Source organism: Ochotona princeps, chromosome 17, assembly GCF_030435755.1.
Source record: "Ochotona princeps isolate mOchPri1 chromosome 17, mOchPri1.hap1, whole genome shotgun sequence".
NCBI classification, from domain to species: domain Eukaryota; kingdom Metazoa; phylum Chordata; class Mammalia; order Lagomorpha; family Ochotonidae; genus Ochotona; species Ochotona princeps.
Window position 1 is genome coordinate 31,048,010 of NC_080848.1, and position 18,692 is coordinate 31,066,701.

At 48.5% G+C, this 18,692-nt stretch overlaps 1 protein-coding gene across 1 annotated transcript; it reads right to left on the minus strand.

Annotated features, from left to right (window-relative positions):
* Positions 1–6,328: 6,328 nt before the first annotated feature.
* Positions 6,329–8,262, minus strand: LOC101523454 (C-C motif chemokine 4). Its single transcript, XM_004590935.3, has 3 exons — positions 7,844–8,262; positions 7,230–7,344; positions 6,329–6,701 (listed from the first exon to the last, which is right to left on the minus strand). Exons 1-3 carry the CDS (start codon positions 7,917–7,919, stop codon positions 6,614–6,616), a joined length of 279 nt encoding a protein of 92 aa, XP_004590992.2. The 5' UTR covers positions 7,920–8,262; the 3' UTR covers positions 6,329–6,613.
* Between the last annotated feature and the right edge of the window lie 10,430 nt (positions 8,263–18,692).

The following is an 18,692-nucleotide window of genomic DNA, read 5'->3' on the forward strand; positions in this document are numbered from 1 at the left end:
CCAGCAAAGTCTTCTATGCACTTGTCCACCAAAGAGGAGACTTGCATATTTGCAAACATGGTCACAGGTGTCACAGTGGCATTTCATTCCCTTGTGACACAAATCATCTCCTGAACCCTGTTCAAGACCAATCCCACAGCCTCCCCCTAGTACTCAGAGCAGGCTCCATGTCTTTGTTGTCTTTTTTGTTTTGGTCATTGTTATTTGTTAAACGTGGCATAGCCACTGGGACAGGGCTGAGAACTCATGCTGCAGATCTGAGGGCCTTGTCACTACAGTGCCCTCCTGGTCCCTCTGTTTCCCCAGCCAGCTCCTTCAACTCCACTCTCCCTCACCAGCTCCCATTTTTTGTGGTCTGGACCTTGGGATAACGTTCTCCCTGTTCCTGCACTTGTCACCACCGCTGCTTCTTGCTTCAGCTTCACAGGCCCCAGATTTCCCTACCATATACGGAAGCTCTCTACTCCTCCTGGGGCTGTCCCCCTGGGAGACAGGTGACACCTCTAACTGGAGGCACCCCCAATCGATCAGATCCTAGCTCCTTCAGACCCAACCCAGTCTGATCAGAAGGTCAGGAAAGGCAGGGGGCCCAAGGAAGCAGGGACAGTTCACCAGCTCTGCTTCAGTGCAGGCCAGCCCCAGCTTTGAGCTGGTCTCCAAGCCTCCTCTGCCATCAGCACACCCCCTCTGGAAGGAGGCCACCAGGTGCAGGCCATGTCCATCCCCATGAGGAAGGGAGCCTTCGGGGGACAGAGGCAATGCCTGGTCTCCATGCTGCTGTCTGCTGTGCTGCACCCATGGAGCCATCAGTATTCTCAGGGCCACCAGCAGGTAGAGCTACAAGTCCACCCACAAGGAGTGTCCCCAGGGCATCAGGGCTTGCATGGTGTTCCACAGTTGCTTTCTCTCTAAACCAGCACTTCATTGCAGAATCAAATGCCAACCCTGAGACATCTGGAGCCCTTTAAGTTTAAACCATCCTTGTTGCTTTGTTTCTATTTTAGAATCCAACACTTCATAAAACAGGATGATGCTCTGAATGAAGTCAGCCTTATACATAGAGAAGGGCTTGGAAAATGGATGAAACAAAATCAGGAAGTGGATTGATCATTCTAAAGTCACTTTCCCTGTAAGACAGGGAAGAGACAGAACAATAGGACAACTATCGTTGCTTCACAACTCAACACTGGCTTTCCTGTTGCCATGAGTAACGGCGACCTAAGGAAGAACTGTCCTTGCGCAATTTTGAATCCCAGAGTGAGAGCTGAAGTGGGGAAGCCAAGTGTAGGCTGCTAGGACTTATCTGGGGGTATCCAGGGAGTCCAGTTAGGAAAGGATCAAAGCGCTTCTGGGACAGAGGGGAGCGTGTCTCTGGAGCCACTTACCAGCCCTAGGGCTGAGGCTGCTGGCATGCTGGCCATCCCTTGGCCATAGTAGGTAGGGAAATCCCCAATGTTCAAAGATTGCAAGCTGCCTGAGGCCCTGGCAGTGAAGGGGTAAGCTCCATTCTGGCAGCTGGTGGCCTCTGACCAACCCTGCTCAGCTCTGAGTGGTTCCTGGAGAGAACACTGCATGGATGAGCATAGCAGCGAGCCACGTGGCAGGAAAACCCTGAAGGCCCTGTAGGGCCCGAGTGGGAGGCTGGTCTCTTCCATACTCCAGTGACAGAATCTCACAGAAAGAGACACAGTGACAGGGAGAGATGGGAGTGAAGAGGAAGCCTGCTTTGTACTTTTTGGGCAGAAGAGGGGGCAAGCAGACCTCGTGACCACCCCCTGGGGGACTCAGGAGGAGAGAGGTTTAGAATGCAGGACAAGTGGCAAAGAGTGAGGGACAGCCCCCAGGGGCTGGGACAGGTGAGCAGAATGCAGCCTGGGGACTACACCACAGCCACTGGTGAGAGCCACCAGAACAACTGTGGCTTTGTTGTTATCCTCAGCTTCCTCAGTTTGATTCCTTGCCCCCTTTCTCAGCTTGCTCAGCTCTTGGCATCCTAGGAGAAAATGCCTGTGTCCATGGGAGCATTACAGAAGGTTCTTGACTTGGGCAGGCAGGAGAACCAGAAGTTTGTACCCACCAATGCAGGAGGAAAAGATTCCCTCCCAACTTGGGGCAGGGAAGTGGGGAAGAGACACTGCTGGAGAGGAGGGAGCACCCCCCACCCTGGCTTCCAGAAATTGATCCCTAAAAGCATGGTTCCCTTTTCTTATTCTGCTTCACCTCTTTTGGTTCCAGTCTTCACCCTGAAATTTGGAGAGCCCCAGCTGCAAAAAAATTGAGAAAGCAGAGACCAACTTTGTCGGGCCAGGGTAGTGGGAGGAAGTCGTGTGACAAGAGAAAAGAGAAAACAGTCTCGGTTATGCAAAGGTGAAACCCCGCATTGCTTCACCATGAGGACTCTACACGGGCTTTGGTATTCCCCAAATGCAGCACTTGTTCATAAATGTGTCCAGGCCTCCTGCAGCTTTCCCCACAAGTGGGAGATGCCCACTTGGCCTCTCAGCTCAAGTTTGGGGTGCAGTGGGGCTCCATTGTGAGACCTAGCCCTGCACCCTGTCCTGTTACCGATAGTGAAACCACAGGCAGGTCAGGGCTCTGCTGTGGGCTTTGGCTGAGAAATGAGAGAGAGAGGGACCACTTCCTGAGGGTCTCATCTCTGGCAAATCCCCGGCCCTCGCACTGAGCTGCTGACGGGGCACCTCCCCTGGCGACACCTGCCCCTGTGATTCCACCTCCTTGCAGTGGGGCCACCTGTCCCTGGGCTTCTGCTTCAGGCAAGTTTGGCTCTGGAATGTTCCACTCCTTCTTGCATGATGTCTGAGTTAGTAATCTGTGAGTTTCGGTGGCTGTTGCGATGGATTACCACAAACTTGTCCTGAACACCACACAGTGATGCCGTTACAGCTCCGGCACACAGAGGTCTGACAACAGCCTCATGCATTTCCAATTCCCACATCTGCGTCCTTGCCTTCCTTGGCTCGTGGACTCCTAGCCTGGCCTCTGGCTTCAGTGGTCACATGGCTGCCTGCTCTTCTGTGACCACACCTCTTTCTTCGCTCATCCACATGGCTGCATCCAGAGCACAATGCTAGCCCAGGGTCACCGCCTTGTCTCAGGCCCCTGACATGATTATATCTACAAGGTCCTTTGCCCATTGCAGGCAGCACTCACGGGTGCCAGGGATTAGGATATAGACAATTTCTTTTTCATTGTAATCCATTTATCTCTTTTGTTTGAAGACACAAAGTCAGAGGGAGATCTTTCAACTGCTGGTTTCCTCCCACATCTGCAGCAGCCAGGCTGACACCAAGTGCCCAGAACCCGTTAGGAATCTCCCATGTGGGCAATAGGGCCCAAACCACCAGAGCCACCGTGGCTGCCTCCCGGGGTCCAGATCAGCAGGAACCTGGAAACGGGCAGAATCATGATGCAGGCACTCTGTAGGACATGTAAACTGCACCCTGACCACGCTCCAAATCCTGCCCAAGATGCGGACATCTTGAGGGCTGCTGTCCAGAGGCACAGTGATCTATATTATTTTCCCTGGCTTGGCAATAATCTCTTTCCTGTCCTCTCATCTCCTTTTTCCTCCCCTCCCAAGAGGATGGTTGTCCTTCTGCAAACCAACAACTCAACCTTCACTTTATCTTTTCTTCACGCTCTAGACTTCACTTCCTCTCCCTTTACTTTCTTTAGGCCGTGAGAATATTCTAGAACAGTGCCATGCCATAAAAAGCTTTCTGTGATGATGGACAATTCTGTCTGCACTGTCCCCTGTGGTAGCCACAAGCATGCCACATGTGGTTATTGAACACTGAAAATGTGACCAGTGAACCTGCTGAACTGCAGTTTGAATTTTACCTAACTATAAATAGCCTCTGTGACTAGGGATTAGCACATTAGCTAACTTAGATTTCAGTAGATGAAGCCAGAAGCTCAGACCAGGTCGGTGCTTTGCTGCTGGCTCCTTCTCACACCTATTTTTCACATATATGTTGGAAAGGCACAGAGGCAGAGTGAGAGCTGAGAGATCTTTCATCTGCTGGTTCTCTCCCTAAATGCCTACAGCAACTGTGCCTGGGCCAGGTTGAAGGCAGGAGGTGGGGCCCCATCCCAGGTTTCTTATGTGGGTGGCAGAGACCCAAGAACTCGAGCCCCCAGTGCTGCCTCCCAGGGAATTAGAAGGAAGCTGGGCCAGAAGCAAAGCTGACAGTCAAACACAAGCAGTCGGCTATGGACTACAGATGTTTCAAGTAGCATCTTAATCATTGTAGCTCATGCTACTTTTAAGAACCTATTTGAAAGTCAGAGACAGACACAGAGATCTTCCACCTGCTGGGTCCAAACACCCACAACAGCAGGGACTGGGCCAGGCTGAAGCCAGAGTCAGGATCTCCATCCACCTGCCCTCACTTTCTTCTCTCTGTTCCTGCAGAGTCTAAAAATGGCTCCCACAAGGGTCCTGGGGATGACAAAGGTGACTGAGGGCAGATCAAGGAAGGGAACTGGGTCTGTTGGGCCCTGAGCAGAGAGTTTCAATACCACCCTCGCACAGAACTAAGAACATTGAGAGGATTTTCAAAGCAGTCTTCTCTATCCTGCTTACTCCATGGCCACCTCCAGGGGAGCCCAGGGGCACTCCCAGGGGAGGGGGGCATGACCGGTGGTTCTGGGCAGCTTCCTGCTGTGCCACATGCTAGTGAGCAGCCAGCTACCTTCTCATGCCTGACCCTCCATTTCCCTAACCCGAAAGCCTTGGACCAGGGGGCAGAAGGGCCCCTAGCTTTAGCAGGCTGTGCTTCGCCTGGCCATGTTTCACTATATGCCAGCCGAGCTCTCTCCGGCACACATAGAGGAAGTCCTGAGTGTCAGGCAGTTCAAGGCATGGCTGGGGAGTAAGCGAGAGTGCATTCTCAATCCTTACAGTCATCCTTCACACTGGCTTTAGGCTGCTGAGGGCTGACTTACTGTAACCTGATCCTCAGGACAACCCTGCGAAGATACAAGTGCAGCCCTTTGGACATTAAAATCTTTGTTGAAGTGTTAAGGGAGGTCACGTATGGAGAGCATTTAGCCTGGAGTACAAATTAAGGATGCAGTCACTGGGGCTGTCATTGTGACACAGCGGGTTAAGTTGTTGTTTATAACAGTGGCATCCTGTGAGCGGCAGTTGAAGTCCTGGCTGCTTCACTTCTTATTCAGCTCCCTGCAGTGGAAAATGCTCCAAGTGCTTGGGTCCCTGTGGGAGGCTCTACTGAAGCTCCTGGCTTCTGGCTTTGGCCCGGTCCAGCCCTGGCCATTGTGGCCGCTGGACAACTGATGTCTTTCCCTCTCTCTTTCCAATTTTAATTTTTTTAAAAAAAGAACTTAATCACTGCCCCTTTGTAAAAATGTATTTATTTATTGGAAGTCAGAGAGAAAGAGAGAGAAATCTTTTGTTAGGTAGAGAGAGATCTTTCGTTAGGTTTTGAACACACTTAAAGTTCTTATGTTGTTACGCGCAGCTAATTCCCATAGCCAAGTCCTCTATTCATGATGTTTACCCCAAGCCAAAATCCCAGATACAGCAAGGTGCTTAGTAGGCCCTTTATTTCAGCAGGGTAGGAATGGGAGCAGGGGTGGAAGGGGAGAAAACTGGAAGGGACACATCTCCTGCCATGGTAGCAGGATGGGAGCTGCCAGGGCAGGGGAAGGGGCAAGATGGAGGGGGACAGGGAAGAGCTAGGTAGGAAGGGAAGGGAAGAGAGAGGGGGAAGGAGAAGAGGGGCTGTGTGGGCTGTGTGCTGAGATTATCTGAGCCACAGGTAGGTGGGTGAAGACCAGGGGGAGGGGTCAGAGATTGGGGCGTGGGATTCTCAGGTAAGGCGCCAGGTTACATCTGACTGGTGGATAACTGGGATGGTGTGAATTTCCTGAGCTGTGGGGAAGGGGAGGCAGGAAATGGCGTCGGGTCCAAGATGGCATGTCCAAATCACTCCTCACATCTTTCATCCACTAGTTCACTCCTCAGATAACTGCAATAGCCAGGGCTAAACCAAGCTGAAAACTAGGAGCCAGGAGTTTCATGCAGGTCTTCCACACACACACACATAGCAGGCACACAAACACTTGAACCACCTTCTGCTGCTTTTTTAGGCCATTAGCAGGAAGCTGGATTGGAAGCAGAACAGCCAACACTTGAACTTGCACCTATATAGGCAGCTTTATCTACTATACTGCAACACCCCCACCATTGCTCCTTCTTAATGTTTTGAGATACGTTTCTACGAATCAAACCAGACAATCCCCCTCTTCCCAGACCAAATTAAAACCACAAAGAAACCAACTATATTGTTTGAGGTTTTATTGTGAGAATACACAGAATCTACTTATTCACAGATCCGCAACAGCAGAGAAAGTTTGGTGGTGGACCATCCCCATAGGGGACACATATCCTTGGACAAAACAGACATAAATAATAGATATAATAGTACAATGCATGATGCAGCTTAAATTAAGAACAGGGTTGGGGACTCTTGAGAGATGTCATGACTGTGGAGCAGGTGAGTTTCACAGAGAAGCATCCAGGCTCAGGCAAGCTTCCCTGAAGACTTCCTGCCCAGGGTGGCTTAGTTTAACTCATCTCCAACTGCTCCACGTATTCCTGGACCCAGGGCTCACTGGGGTTGGCACAGACTTGCTTTCCCCTTTTTGTCTGGAATCTGCAGAAAAAAAAGAATTCTCACATGAGAGTCTGATGGGGTGCTAGAGGATATCTGCTTCTAGCCCTCGTCCAGTGGACATCTCCCCCTGCCTGGCCATGGTTCCTGTTGGGAGCGCCAAGGCATGACATGCCTCCTGGGTGGCTGCTAGGACCCAACTCCATAGAACATCCATCTGACCCCAGAGTTCACTTTTAACCAATGGGGTTGAATTATTATGGATGTATCTCCCCATTCTCTACCGTCCCCAGCAATGGCTCTCCCACATGTGGTTTAAGAAATTGGCCCATGGTATGTGACCAGCTGGACTCACTGGTTTTCTGAGTTCTGGATCACTTCTTTCCCAAGAATCCCCTTCATCTCTTTCAGCTCCCACTCAGCCACCCTCATGACTTGCAGGCTAACCTTATGGCCCACATCCTCACTGCTGCCTGTGAGGACTTCAGCCTTGCCCTAAGCAGGCTCCCACTTCACAATCCTGTTCCCCCTGCCCTCATCTTGCAGGCTGGCTCAGGGGTTCATACTTACACCACAGCTGGCTGGGAGCACAGGCTGCTGGTCTCGAAGTAATCTACCACATATTGACGAGGGAGCTTCTTCGGGGTATAGGAGAAGCAGCAGGCAGTCGGGGGGTCTGAACCCACTGTAGGGAAAGGTTGGAGTGAGATCCATGTTCTAGGATGGAGCTTCTAGTTCTAAGAGCTCACTGAGCATCCCCCTGGAGCCACTAGAACCCCAACTATGACCCCACATCCATTCCTACCCACCCTGAGGGGGAGTCTCATTATGAACAAAGAACAAGAGTTCTAGAGGACTGAACTGTTTTCAGACTCCAAAACATCTTACTCTCTTCACATTTTAGGGGGCAGCAGGCACAGAGGTGGTCATGGACTCTCTGAAATAAATAGTAGGGACAGTCCTGGCAATAGCCCCACTTCCAGCCCATGCTGCCCCTCTTCTGGCTGCTCATTCTTAAGGAAGCAGGAACCTGAACATTGCTGAATGCCCATCAGATGTTACTGCTCCCAATAGCTGTCTTCTGGGGACCCTCCCCAGCTCCCACTGTTGGACCAGCTCCCACAATCAAAGTGGACTCTGCCTACACTTGAACCCTGGAGAAGCAGCTGAAGGAGCAGACTTACTTGGTGCCAACAGAGCTGGAGGGCAGATGGCAGCCACCAGCAAGAGAAGAGAGAGGGTGGTCACGCTGAACTTCATGGTCTGGCTGCAGGCGAGGCTTTCTCAAGGATGCTGGGTGCAGAAGCTGCAGAAGCTGGCTGTGTTCTGTGCTGCCCCAGGTCTGAGAGTCCCTCTTTATAGGGACTCGGAGGCCCAGGACAGAGGTGGTGGCGGAGGAGGCGGAGTGGAATTTCCATGGTAGCGATGATGTCATGGTGCCAGTGAGGAAATTGGAACTAGCTGAGTGAAACACTTCTTCACCAGCAAGATGTCATCATGGAGGAAGAGGAGGGAGGTGGCAGGGAGAAGTGGGCTGTACTTCAGGGGGAAGTGGTACACCAAAGGTAGCAGCCAGATTGTCAATAGGAGTATATGCAGCCAGAGACGGAGGGTGACATGCTCACACCTTCTACAAGGATTTGTAGACAAGAAGTGGGCTGCTCAGCGGTTGGTCCTTTCAGGAACTGCATGCTTAATGTCATTCTTTCCAGGTTGGCCTCAAGTCTGGCCCCTAGAAGGAGGGGGAACCAGGTCTGCCATGCCTTCTTCCAGGTTGAGTGGCAATAGGGCCTTGCAGTTCCTTTGTCCATTACCAGTCTAGCTTTGGACAGACAGGGGCCCTGCAGTGTGCCTCAGGAACATTTGAACTTCCTGTTGAACATTTATCATATTCTTGGTGTTGAACAAGCTGTCATATACACTCGATCTAATGCTTCCCTAACCCTGAGTGGGAGTATGGTGAGTCCCATCCCAGAGATGAGGCAGTGAGGGGTCCCAGAGCAGGTCTCTGGGGCTGCCAAGTGGCAGTGCCAACATCTGAACTGAGATCCAGCAGCTGCTGGAGTCCATGCCCTTGCCCCGGTATGGTCTCCACAATCAACAGAGAGAGACCACAAAGCAGAACAATGACCACAGAGATGCATTGCATTAGGGCTTCCTTCAGGAGAGGGATTAGGCTAATGTGTCCTAGAACAAGGCTGGAATGGAAAAGAATGAAAGATTTCAGGATCTTCACTTGGACCAGAAGAGAATAAGAGCAGCAAATCAGTAGGAATGGGAAACACTGTGGCACAGTGCGTTAAGCCACTACTTGGGACATCTACATCCCATATCAGAGTGCCTGGTTTAAGTCCCAGCAGCTCCACCTCCAAGCTAGCTTCCTGTTAACACACCTGGGAAGCAGCAGTGATGGCTCAAGTACTTGGATTCCTGCCACCCACATGGGAGACTTGGACTGAAGCTCCTGACTTCAATCTGGTCCAGCCCCAGCTGCCAAGGGGATTTGGGGAGAAAACCAGTGAATGGAAGTTTTGCCCTCAGGGAAACATGCTGCCTCTGTGTTCCCTGGAACCACACAAATGTCCTTTGATGCAGTGTGTTCCTTCAACCCAGTCTGCTAGTTTTGGCTGCCCAAGGGGATGGAACAAGTCATCCCCAACTGCGGGCAAACAGTTCCAAATCAAGTCTCAGCCCCTGTGCTGAGGCAGTGCTCTGACTCCACAGGCCGTGTGGGCTCTTTGATCAGTGGTGAGGTTATAAAGGCACCTTTTCTGGGGCATCAGGGAAATGATGGCAAATGGGAATGAGGGATTAGCCTGTAATGCAGGAGTCTTAATCTCAACAGAAAGTCCTCACAGAACAAGAAAGAATGCTGGAAAAACAGAACTGGATCTAGTCTCAGCATGTATCTCACATCTTTTGCACTACTTGTGGGGAAACTTAGGCACAGAGAAGAAGGGAGGCTCATTTACATTGGCAGTTAGAAACAGAGCTGATAGTCTGCCCTCCAATGAAAGCTTTGCTTTTGTCACTGGTTAACTCTTAGTTTTGGAGGCCTAGTAGGCATGAAGGGGATATCTGATGTGAACAGTCTCTAAACTCCCAAGGACATAGAGACAGTCTATTTGAACATTCTGACTGCTCCTGGGAGTGCTCAGATTCATGAGTGCCAGGGCTACCGTTGAGTCTTGGGGCCAAGAGTTCCTTGCCCTTGGTTGAGAGGGCCTGGATCAAGAAAAGTACTCCAGGACAAATATTGAAACTAGAAAGCCAGGATGAGTCATTTTGCCAAAATAGTCAACTAAGAAGTTGCGAAGCCTGTGGTTTTGTCAATATGGTTTCCCAGTGACTTGGGGGAAACAGGGGAGAGACTGGATGGTAGTTAAGAGACGGAGTCTGCTGGGTGGAACTGGCTGAGGTGGCTCCTCACTGCCTGCTATACCCCTAGCCCTAAGCAAGACATCCCCATGCTGCTCACGGCAGAAATGAGCCTTAGTCATTGGCCAGTGCCAGCCCTTGGGATGTCAAGGGTAGACAGTAGTAACTTTAGGGAGTGTTCAAGGGTAAGTTCTCACCAAGATCTGGCAAGTTCATAGCCTCTCAGTAGTCCTTGTGAAGCATCTTCTTTGCCCCTGTGCCTTTATCGCTGTCTCCAGCAGCCCACAGAGAGCAGCCCAGGATGAGGAGAAAAGCATTCAGTAGGCGTAGGGGTTGGCACAGTGGTTCAGTAGACACTTGGGATACCCACACTGTACATCAGAGTACCTGGGCTCAAACCCTGGCTCTGCTTTTGATCCAGCTTCCCAGGGGACAGCAGGTGACAGCTCAAGTCCTTCAGTCTCTGTCACCATCACGGAAGACCTGTACTGAGTTCTAGTCTCCTAAATTTGACCCGGCAGAGCCCAACTGTTGCAGGTACCTGTGGTGTGAACTAGCAGATGGAGGCTCTAGGTCCCGTCCCCACCCCCATTTCAAGTAAACAATTGAGAAAGAACCCAGTAAAGCCTCACTGAGCAACCCCTGAGTCACAGGCACTGTGTCCAATGCTGAGAGTACACTGATAGTGGTAGTGAAGCATCAAGAAAGTCTTGCAGAAAATGTGAGGAGCTGAATTTAAAAAGAAATCTGTTAGTTTTTTTCTTTATAGAAAACATACAGGGTTCCAGAACCAAATTCTAAAAATACAGGAAATCCTGACAAGAAAAAAATTACCCACTCTTTTATATCTAATTTCATATTCTACTGTTGGTATTTAATATTCTCTCTTGAACTATCTTACTATGTTAACTAACTTTATTGGCATAAAGCCTCAAGTATTATTCAAACATACCATTAACAAATATATATTTCATCACATGGATATATCAAAATGTATATTTTACATTCAGCTATTTACTTCAGTCCATTTGGGTTTCCAGTCCAGCCAAGACTTCAAGGCTGATTAGTGAGGCAAACAAGCAAAGTGGAAGTGAAGACACTAACTTAAAGGGTGGCTGGCACTGTGGCAGCACTGGTGCCCAAGATTAAAGCAGCAGCTTGAGTTCTAGCTGTTCCATGTTGGATCCAGCTTTGTGCTAATGATCTTGGGAAAGCAATACAATATAGCCCAAGTCCTTGGTCCCTATAACCCACATAGGAAACTTGGTGGAGTGGAGTTCCTGGCTGCTGGTTTTCTCCTAGCCTAGCCCTGAGACATTGCAGAATTGGGGGAGTAAACGAGCAGATGGAAATTTTCTCTTTTGCTGTCACTCTGATTTTCAAATAAATAAACTATATCTTTTTTAAAAAGGAATGACAACGGAGGAAATACATAGGCTTACCCTGACTTACACCTCATTCAATGTGTACACAGATTGAATCATTCAAGACTCTCGGGCCCAGCGGCGTGGCCTAGCAGTTAAAGTCCTCGCCCTAAATGCCCCGGGATCCCATATGGGCGCCGGTTCTAGTTCTGGCAACTCCACTTCCCATCCAGCTCCCTGCTTGTGGCCTGGGAAAGCAGTTAAGGACGGCCCAAGGATTTGGGACCCTGCACCTGCGTGGGAGACCCGGAAGAGGTTCCTGGTTCCTGGCATCGGATCGGCGCAGCACCAGCCGCTGTGGCTCACTTGGGGAGTGAATCATCGGATGGAAGATCTTCCTCTATGTCTCTCCTCCTCTCTGTATATCTGACTTTGTAATAAAATAAATAAATCTTTAAAAAAAAAAGACTCTAGTGAATATATATAACTTTGTGTCTATTTTAAAAATAATTTAAGAAATAGAAAGACAAAGAAACTTTAAAGAAAAAAGGGTAATACTGATAAATAGATGCTAGCCCCTAACATAACAGGAGCCAGGGATGTTCTGAGCCCTTGGTAAATATGAATGTCTTTCATTCTAATCTCCTTTGACACACAAGGAAACTGAAGCCCAGAGAGGGAGGGAACCTACTGAAGAACACATAGCTGCTACACAGAGATTTGGAAAGGAAACCAAGGAAAAATGGCTGCAGAATGAAAACAGAAAAGAGAAATGTGCCTTACTACAAACGTATGTGACAGGCTTGACAGGCAGGGTTCTGTCAGCGTGCATTTGTGTGTCCCTCAATGACAGAATCCATGGATTTCTTTCTTGTAATAAATGAAGAGAATGTGACAGTGGCCTTCTGTATCTGTTGTAAATACTAAACCTTGCAGCTGTCACGGGCTGTGACCACGCTTCTAGTATTTGCTCTGCCTTGAGGTTTGCAAAATGGGAATTGTGCTTTGCTCAGTCCACACTCTATTCATTCAAAGCAGGGAAGAGGCTTACATGTTTAAGGAACTACGGGAGGCTCTGAGGAGCTGTGTCTTGGTTTCCAGAAAGTTAAAATGCAGCAAACCCTGAGGCCCAAGAGGCCACTGGGGTCAGGTCATGGCAAAGAGGCTTCTAGCTCATGCAACAAGCCAGTGGTTTGAAGAGCACTGAACCACGACTCTTGTGAGCTTCTGCAGAACCACACTGGCTGCTACACAGCAGGGTAGATGGAGAGAAGCCAGACAGGAGGAAAGCACAGCGGCCAGAAACTCTCACAGAGGTCATGGTGAGCCACACTGGGGGCTCAGCCTCGAGTAGCAGCAATGGGAATGAGGAGAGCCTTGCTTCACTTGGCTTTTAATGTGCACTGGAGTTGCTGAATAAGGAGACATAGATGAAGGAGGGAGACAGTAGTGACACACAGGCATCTGGACTGCAGCTCCATGGGAAGAGCCCTCTTCACTGGGCAGAGAACACACAGGTAGAACGGGGTGTCAGAGAAAGGATCAACCCCAATACCAGATGTTCTTCTCAATCCACTGCATACAGACATGGCCAATGCAGACTCAGGAGAACCTGAGACAGAAAAGATGGGGCAGGCTGCAGACAGAGGACCTGCACCTAGCAGACCTCATCCCTGCAGGGAACTTCAGCCTTTGGCTCCTGCCACCACAGAAAAGCCAGGGGCCTGCCTGCTGCCGCCTGGCTCTCACCTGAGAAAAGGATGCTAAGCCTAGGTCAGATGTAGGTGCCACTTCCCTGAGAACCCTTCCATGGGGCCTCTCTTGCCAAAGGACATAGGTGAGGCTGACCCTGGGGAGCAGAGCCCAAGTGTCAGAAACTGGAAGGGAAACCAGTGGGGAGGGGCTAGAGCCTGGGAGGTCAGAAGCATGAGAGCAGGTGGCAGCGGTAAGCAGAGCAGTCCAGGACAGTGGTGGAGGGAAGATGACCATCAGCTAGGCTTCCCTGCTCCCATGGCCAGGATCCTGTGCTAGATCCAGGCGGGGCTTCTGAGAGGTCACAAAAAGCTAAAACACATATCCAGTCCTCCATGTTGCAGGAGCCAGGACATTGGCTGCTGGTCACTTTCTGTTACTATTACTATTGAGACCTTGGGTGGTCACTTCAAGATCAGGACCTAGACACCGGAGCCTTTCTGGCTTCCCCTTCCCATTAGTATTCTAACTCCATGGTGAGACTTGAGGCACAAGATACATAGTCAAATCAGCAATGCATTCATTCACTAAGTATATATGTTTTCAAGCCTCACCATCCTTCAGGCATTGTAGTTGCTGCTGAAGCTACACCGGTAAATAACACAGGCTGTAAAATGCAAATCTGAGAAAATCCATTTGAGTGATCCCAGACAAGTCATTTCCCCCTGAGAACATCAATTTACCACCTAAGACATTTCTAAGACACTTGCAACTCAACCATTCCAAGGTTCCCTTAAGTTATCTGTTCAGTATGTCAAACTCAAACATATACAAGCAGCTCATTTTCCAATTCAAGTATAAACACATGGCAGAGGACTGTTTCCTGGTTTTGAGACTGATACCAAAATTCTTACAAATATATAAACACAAAGATAGAGTTATATATTCCACAAATTACCTCTATTAGAACGAACATGATTGTAAGAACATAAAGACTATGTCAAGAGATTTCATTATGTGCTAGGACTTTGGTTTCATTCAACCCACAGGATGTGGTCTGAGTTTGGCTTGAAAATCAACAGGATATGGTCACATCTTTAAAGAGAAATTTTACACAGACAATTAAATTACATACATCGCCAAACACTGGGCAAGCCCTATTTTCATGTGGTCCATTGGCAGAACAGTGGCTGAATCAGCAGTTTCCATTTCCTTGTTTCATTCTCCCCTGCTCATAGAAACCAACTCTCAAAAATGGAATCACAAGTGTGAAGGGGGTTCCCCAAGAAGTAGGGACATCAAATTTGGTGTATCAAATTTGAGGGCGGGGAGACAGTAAAGTGGGAGGCAGTGAAAAGGAGGCATTGTCTACAACACAGAGTTTACAATGAAACAAACAATAGAGATGCCCTTATTTGGAATCCCAGACCCGTCTTTGATTGCCTCCCTCAGGGCCAGCATCAGTCATTATAAGGGCAATACGGAAGCCCACCCTATGAGGTTGAGAAGAATCAACTTCTCTTCAGGCTCCTGGGAGGGACAGAATTTCAATAGTGTCTTGTTTAGTCACATTTCATGTCTTCCATGCTCTCCAGTATCTAACACGACCAACTGCATCATCATCCAAGTGGATACCCTCAAGGCTCCATGGCTCCACAGACTCTCCCCTCCTCACTTGAACTCCACAGTTTCCCTCTTGTGACTGCATCCACTAGACTTCCATCCTTCCCTGTACCAGCCATGTATGTTCAAGCTCTATGCAGTTTGCAAGACTCAGTCAAAGCCCTATTATTCCCTGAGGTCTTCCTTAGGCCTCTGGGGCAAGACTTCCCTCCTTGGTGTTCTGAGCTTTATCGCTTTTTCTGTAGGAGTTTCCATGGAGTGCTGGGGTGACTTGTTCCACACTTGCTCTACCAACAGAGGGCATCTGGGGCACCAAGACTACTAAATCTGCTTCTCATTATACAATGTAGTGGATGCTTATTAATGATGAAATCACAAAATAATAAAAACAGAAAACGCTTTAAAAAATCTGTCTGGAGGCCAATGTTATGATATAGTCAGTAAAGTCAGTGCCTGGGGGCAGGGATTGCATCCCATATGGGTATCTGTTCGAGTCCCGGTTGCTCTACTTCCTATCCAGCTCCCTGCTAATATGCCCAGGAAAGCAACAGAAGATGGCCAGGCTTCTGGTGTCACATGCCTGGCTGTACACTGGCCGGGTGCAACCTGCTCTGGGGACAGTGCCAGAGAGAAAGAAATACTCCATGTAGGGAAGATGGATTCAACATTGAGTGATGACCTGCCTGCTGGTCCCATCTGGGGTGCCACAATAAGAGCTGTAGACAATTCCCTGCTTCCTAATAAAACTTGCTAGTTAATCCAAAACTAGACCTCAAGATGGTCAGGAAAAGCAACTGCTATGTGGGTCACATACCAAGAGGAGGGAGAGCCTTACTGGGAACAAGTGGCGGATGAAGAGGGCATATCTTCCCTGCTGCAACCAAAAGGACCCACCTTGCCCCCAGTCATCCAGGCATCCTCCCAATACTGCCCACATTTCTACCTGCTGAATGCCCCTACACCTTTCTGTTGCTGTTGCTGCTACTACTGCTGTTGTTATTGTGGGAGCCTGACCTTCCTGCTGCCATCTACTTCTCTTATCACTCACAATTAATAAACTCTGAGCAATTAAAAAGAAGAACATGTCCAAGTCCTTGTTCCCCTGCACCCATGTGGAAGACCTGGAAGAAGCTCCTGGCTTCAGATTGGCCCAGTTCCAGCCATTATAGCCATTTGGGGAGTGAACCAGCAGATTAAAGATCATTCTGTCTTTCTCTTTTTCTCCTTCTCTCTGAAACCCTGCCTTCCAAATAAATAAAGTAAAAACAAACAAACAAACAAAAACTCTGTCTGACATCACTGAAAAGATATACTGCAATGAATATAAAAAGAACTGTTCCAAGTCTGGCAATATTGCCTTCACTATTATATAGAATCGCTAGAATTATTCAGAGAAATTTGACACTTGGGTCAGCATTGTGACATAGATTATAAAGTTACCACTTGTGATGCCAGCATCCCATATGGGTGCTGATTCAGTTTCCAGCTGTTCCATTTCCAATCCAGCTTACTGCTAATGTGGCTACGAAAGAAATGGAAAATGACCCTGCACTTGGGTCCCTACACCCATGTGGGAGACCTGGAAGCAACTTTTGGCTCCCAGCTTCAGCCTGGCCAGTTCCTGACTGTTGTGGCCATCTAGGGCATGAAGCAGTAGAAGGAAGACCAGTCTGCCTTTGTGTGCCTGTCTGTCTGTCTAACTCAGAATTTCACATAACTAGATATATCTTTTTTTAAAAAAATCAGATCCTAAGACTTCATTTTAGAAAAGGCCATTGGGAAGAAACTTTAGCATGTCTGCATAATTAATTAATTAATTAATTAATAATAGATTTAGCTAACAAGAATTTCTTTAGGGGTAGGCACTTGGCCTACCAGCTAGGAAGCCCAGGTCCTGCCTGAGATGCCTGGGTTGGACTCCAGCTCTGGATCCTACTAATGCAGACCTGGGGAGGCAGTAGTGTTGGCCCAGCTGGGTTTTCAGAACCTTTATGGGAGGCCGGGATTGGGTTCCTGGGTCCCAGCTCTGGCCCTGACCCAGCCCCAACTGTTTTGGGCATTTGGGTGGTCAACTAAAAGACAAGAGCACTTTTGCTCACAAGTTAATAGAAAGTATTTTACTGACAACATCTGCTTCCCAACGTATGACATTTTCAATGTTTAAAATAAAATCTGCTCACAAATTTGTGGACTTCTCATGAAGGCGATAAGTCTCCCATTCAGCTCCCTGCCATTGTGCCTGCCTGGGAAAGCAGCAGAAGATGGCCCAAGCACTTGGGTTCCTGCCACCCTGTGGGAGACCCGGACTGAGTTCTGAGCGCTTGGCTTCAGCCTGGCCCAGCTCTGGCCACTGTGGCCATTTGGGAGTGAACCAGAGGATGAAATTTCTCTGGATCTCTGTCACTCTGCCTTTTAAATAAATTAATCAATCTTTAATGGTCTAAGTAAAAAGAGAAAAATCATGGGGTAAAATAAAACAAGGAAATTAAGCACCCATAAACCTGTCCCACAAATATAAGCACCATGACGTCCTTAGGGCATTTCTTCCCAATGCTATTTTTCCTTTTCATGTCCAAGGTTGGATTATAAAGCATATTTGGACTGGGATGATACTCTGCTGGCTCTGTCTTCAGACCAGAGAGGGTATACCTAAGAAGCCGTTGAACTTGACTGGACAATAAGATGTTGGACTCTATGTTTGGTATACGCTTGCAATGGGGGAATCTCAACTGAACTTGAGCTGTGGTTATGCAACAAGGTGGAGGAATCCACCATGGTGGGAGGGTTTGGGGAGGGGTAGGGAGAACCTAAGTATCTATGTAACTGTGTCACATAATACAATGTAATTAATGAAGTTAAATAATAAATAATTTAAAAATAAATAAATAAATAAAGCGGACAGCTTTACTGCGTCGTCCACTATCATCATGGAAAAAAAAAAAGCATATTTGGTATAGAGTCATTTACTGTTCAACAGTTTCTGTCAATGATGAAATGGATGATGGTCCCACTGACTTCATCGTTTGGTGACAAGGGAGTCCTTTCAGCTTGTGTCAGCACATGCCAGGATGTGAGCACAATGACCAATTTGCCTAACAACACATTTTTTAGAGCATGTTCCTGTCCTTCAGCAATGATGAGCAGATATAGTCATCTGATACAATCTGTACACTTGATCTTGTTGGTTACTGTCTGGTTATGAGTGTATTCATGCCACTTTGCTTATTTGAAGGACATTAATAAAGCAACAAACCAGTGTATATAATCTAATTGGCTTCGCATGCCCTGATAGAGGACAGTCTGAGTCCCCAAATCTCGGTTCTAAACGAAGCTGAGTCAGAAAGCTTATGTTGGAAGACGCTTCCCTATTTGGGTTGTTTATTTCCTAGAAATGCTTTATCTAAGAATATCTGTAAGTTCCTGACAGATCAACGCCTACATCTAAAGTTTCTCTAAGTGTTTAACCTAGTGTCCCAGTCACTCTGTGACTGTTTGATGAATGGACAGATGACTGACTGTGACCTCAGCTTCCTCCCAGTCAGGACTTCTTCCCTCGGGTCCTTGCATGGGAACAGGGGAGTCTGTGGTTACAATGGCTGAGGAAACCCAGATTTCTGTTCTAGGGAAAGCAATGAGAATGCCAGAGAGTCAGTCCATTCATGGCTCAATCCTTCTGAGAAGCGGCCAGCTACGAATAGCCCTGAGTTGGCACATAACCCTTTACTGCTTGCTGGGGAAACTGTTTCCCCCAAGAAGCCAGGACAAGTCACGAGCTGGGAGCTGAGACTTACAGCTCAGAAATGCTATTCTTGGATATCCTGAACCTTTGTGGGCACCAGAGACCCTGAGTTGTGCAACTTTGTGGCATGACAACATCGCAATGCTCAAGAATTTCCCCGACACCCCCAGATTCCATTTCCCCATCTGTCAGGCCTGCCTATAAAGAGAAGAGGGAATGGCTTCAGATGCCAGAAGG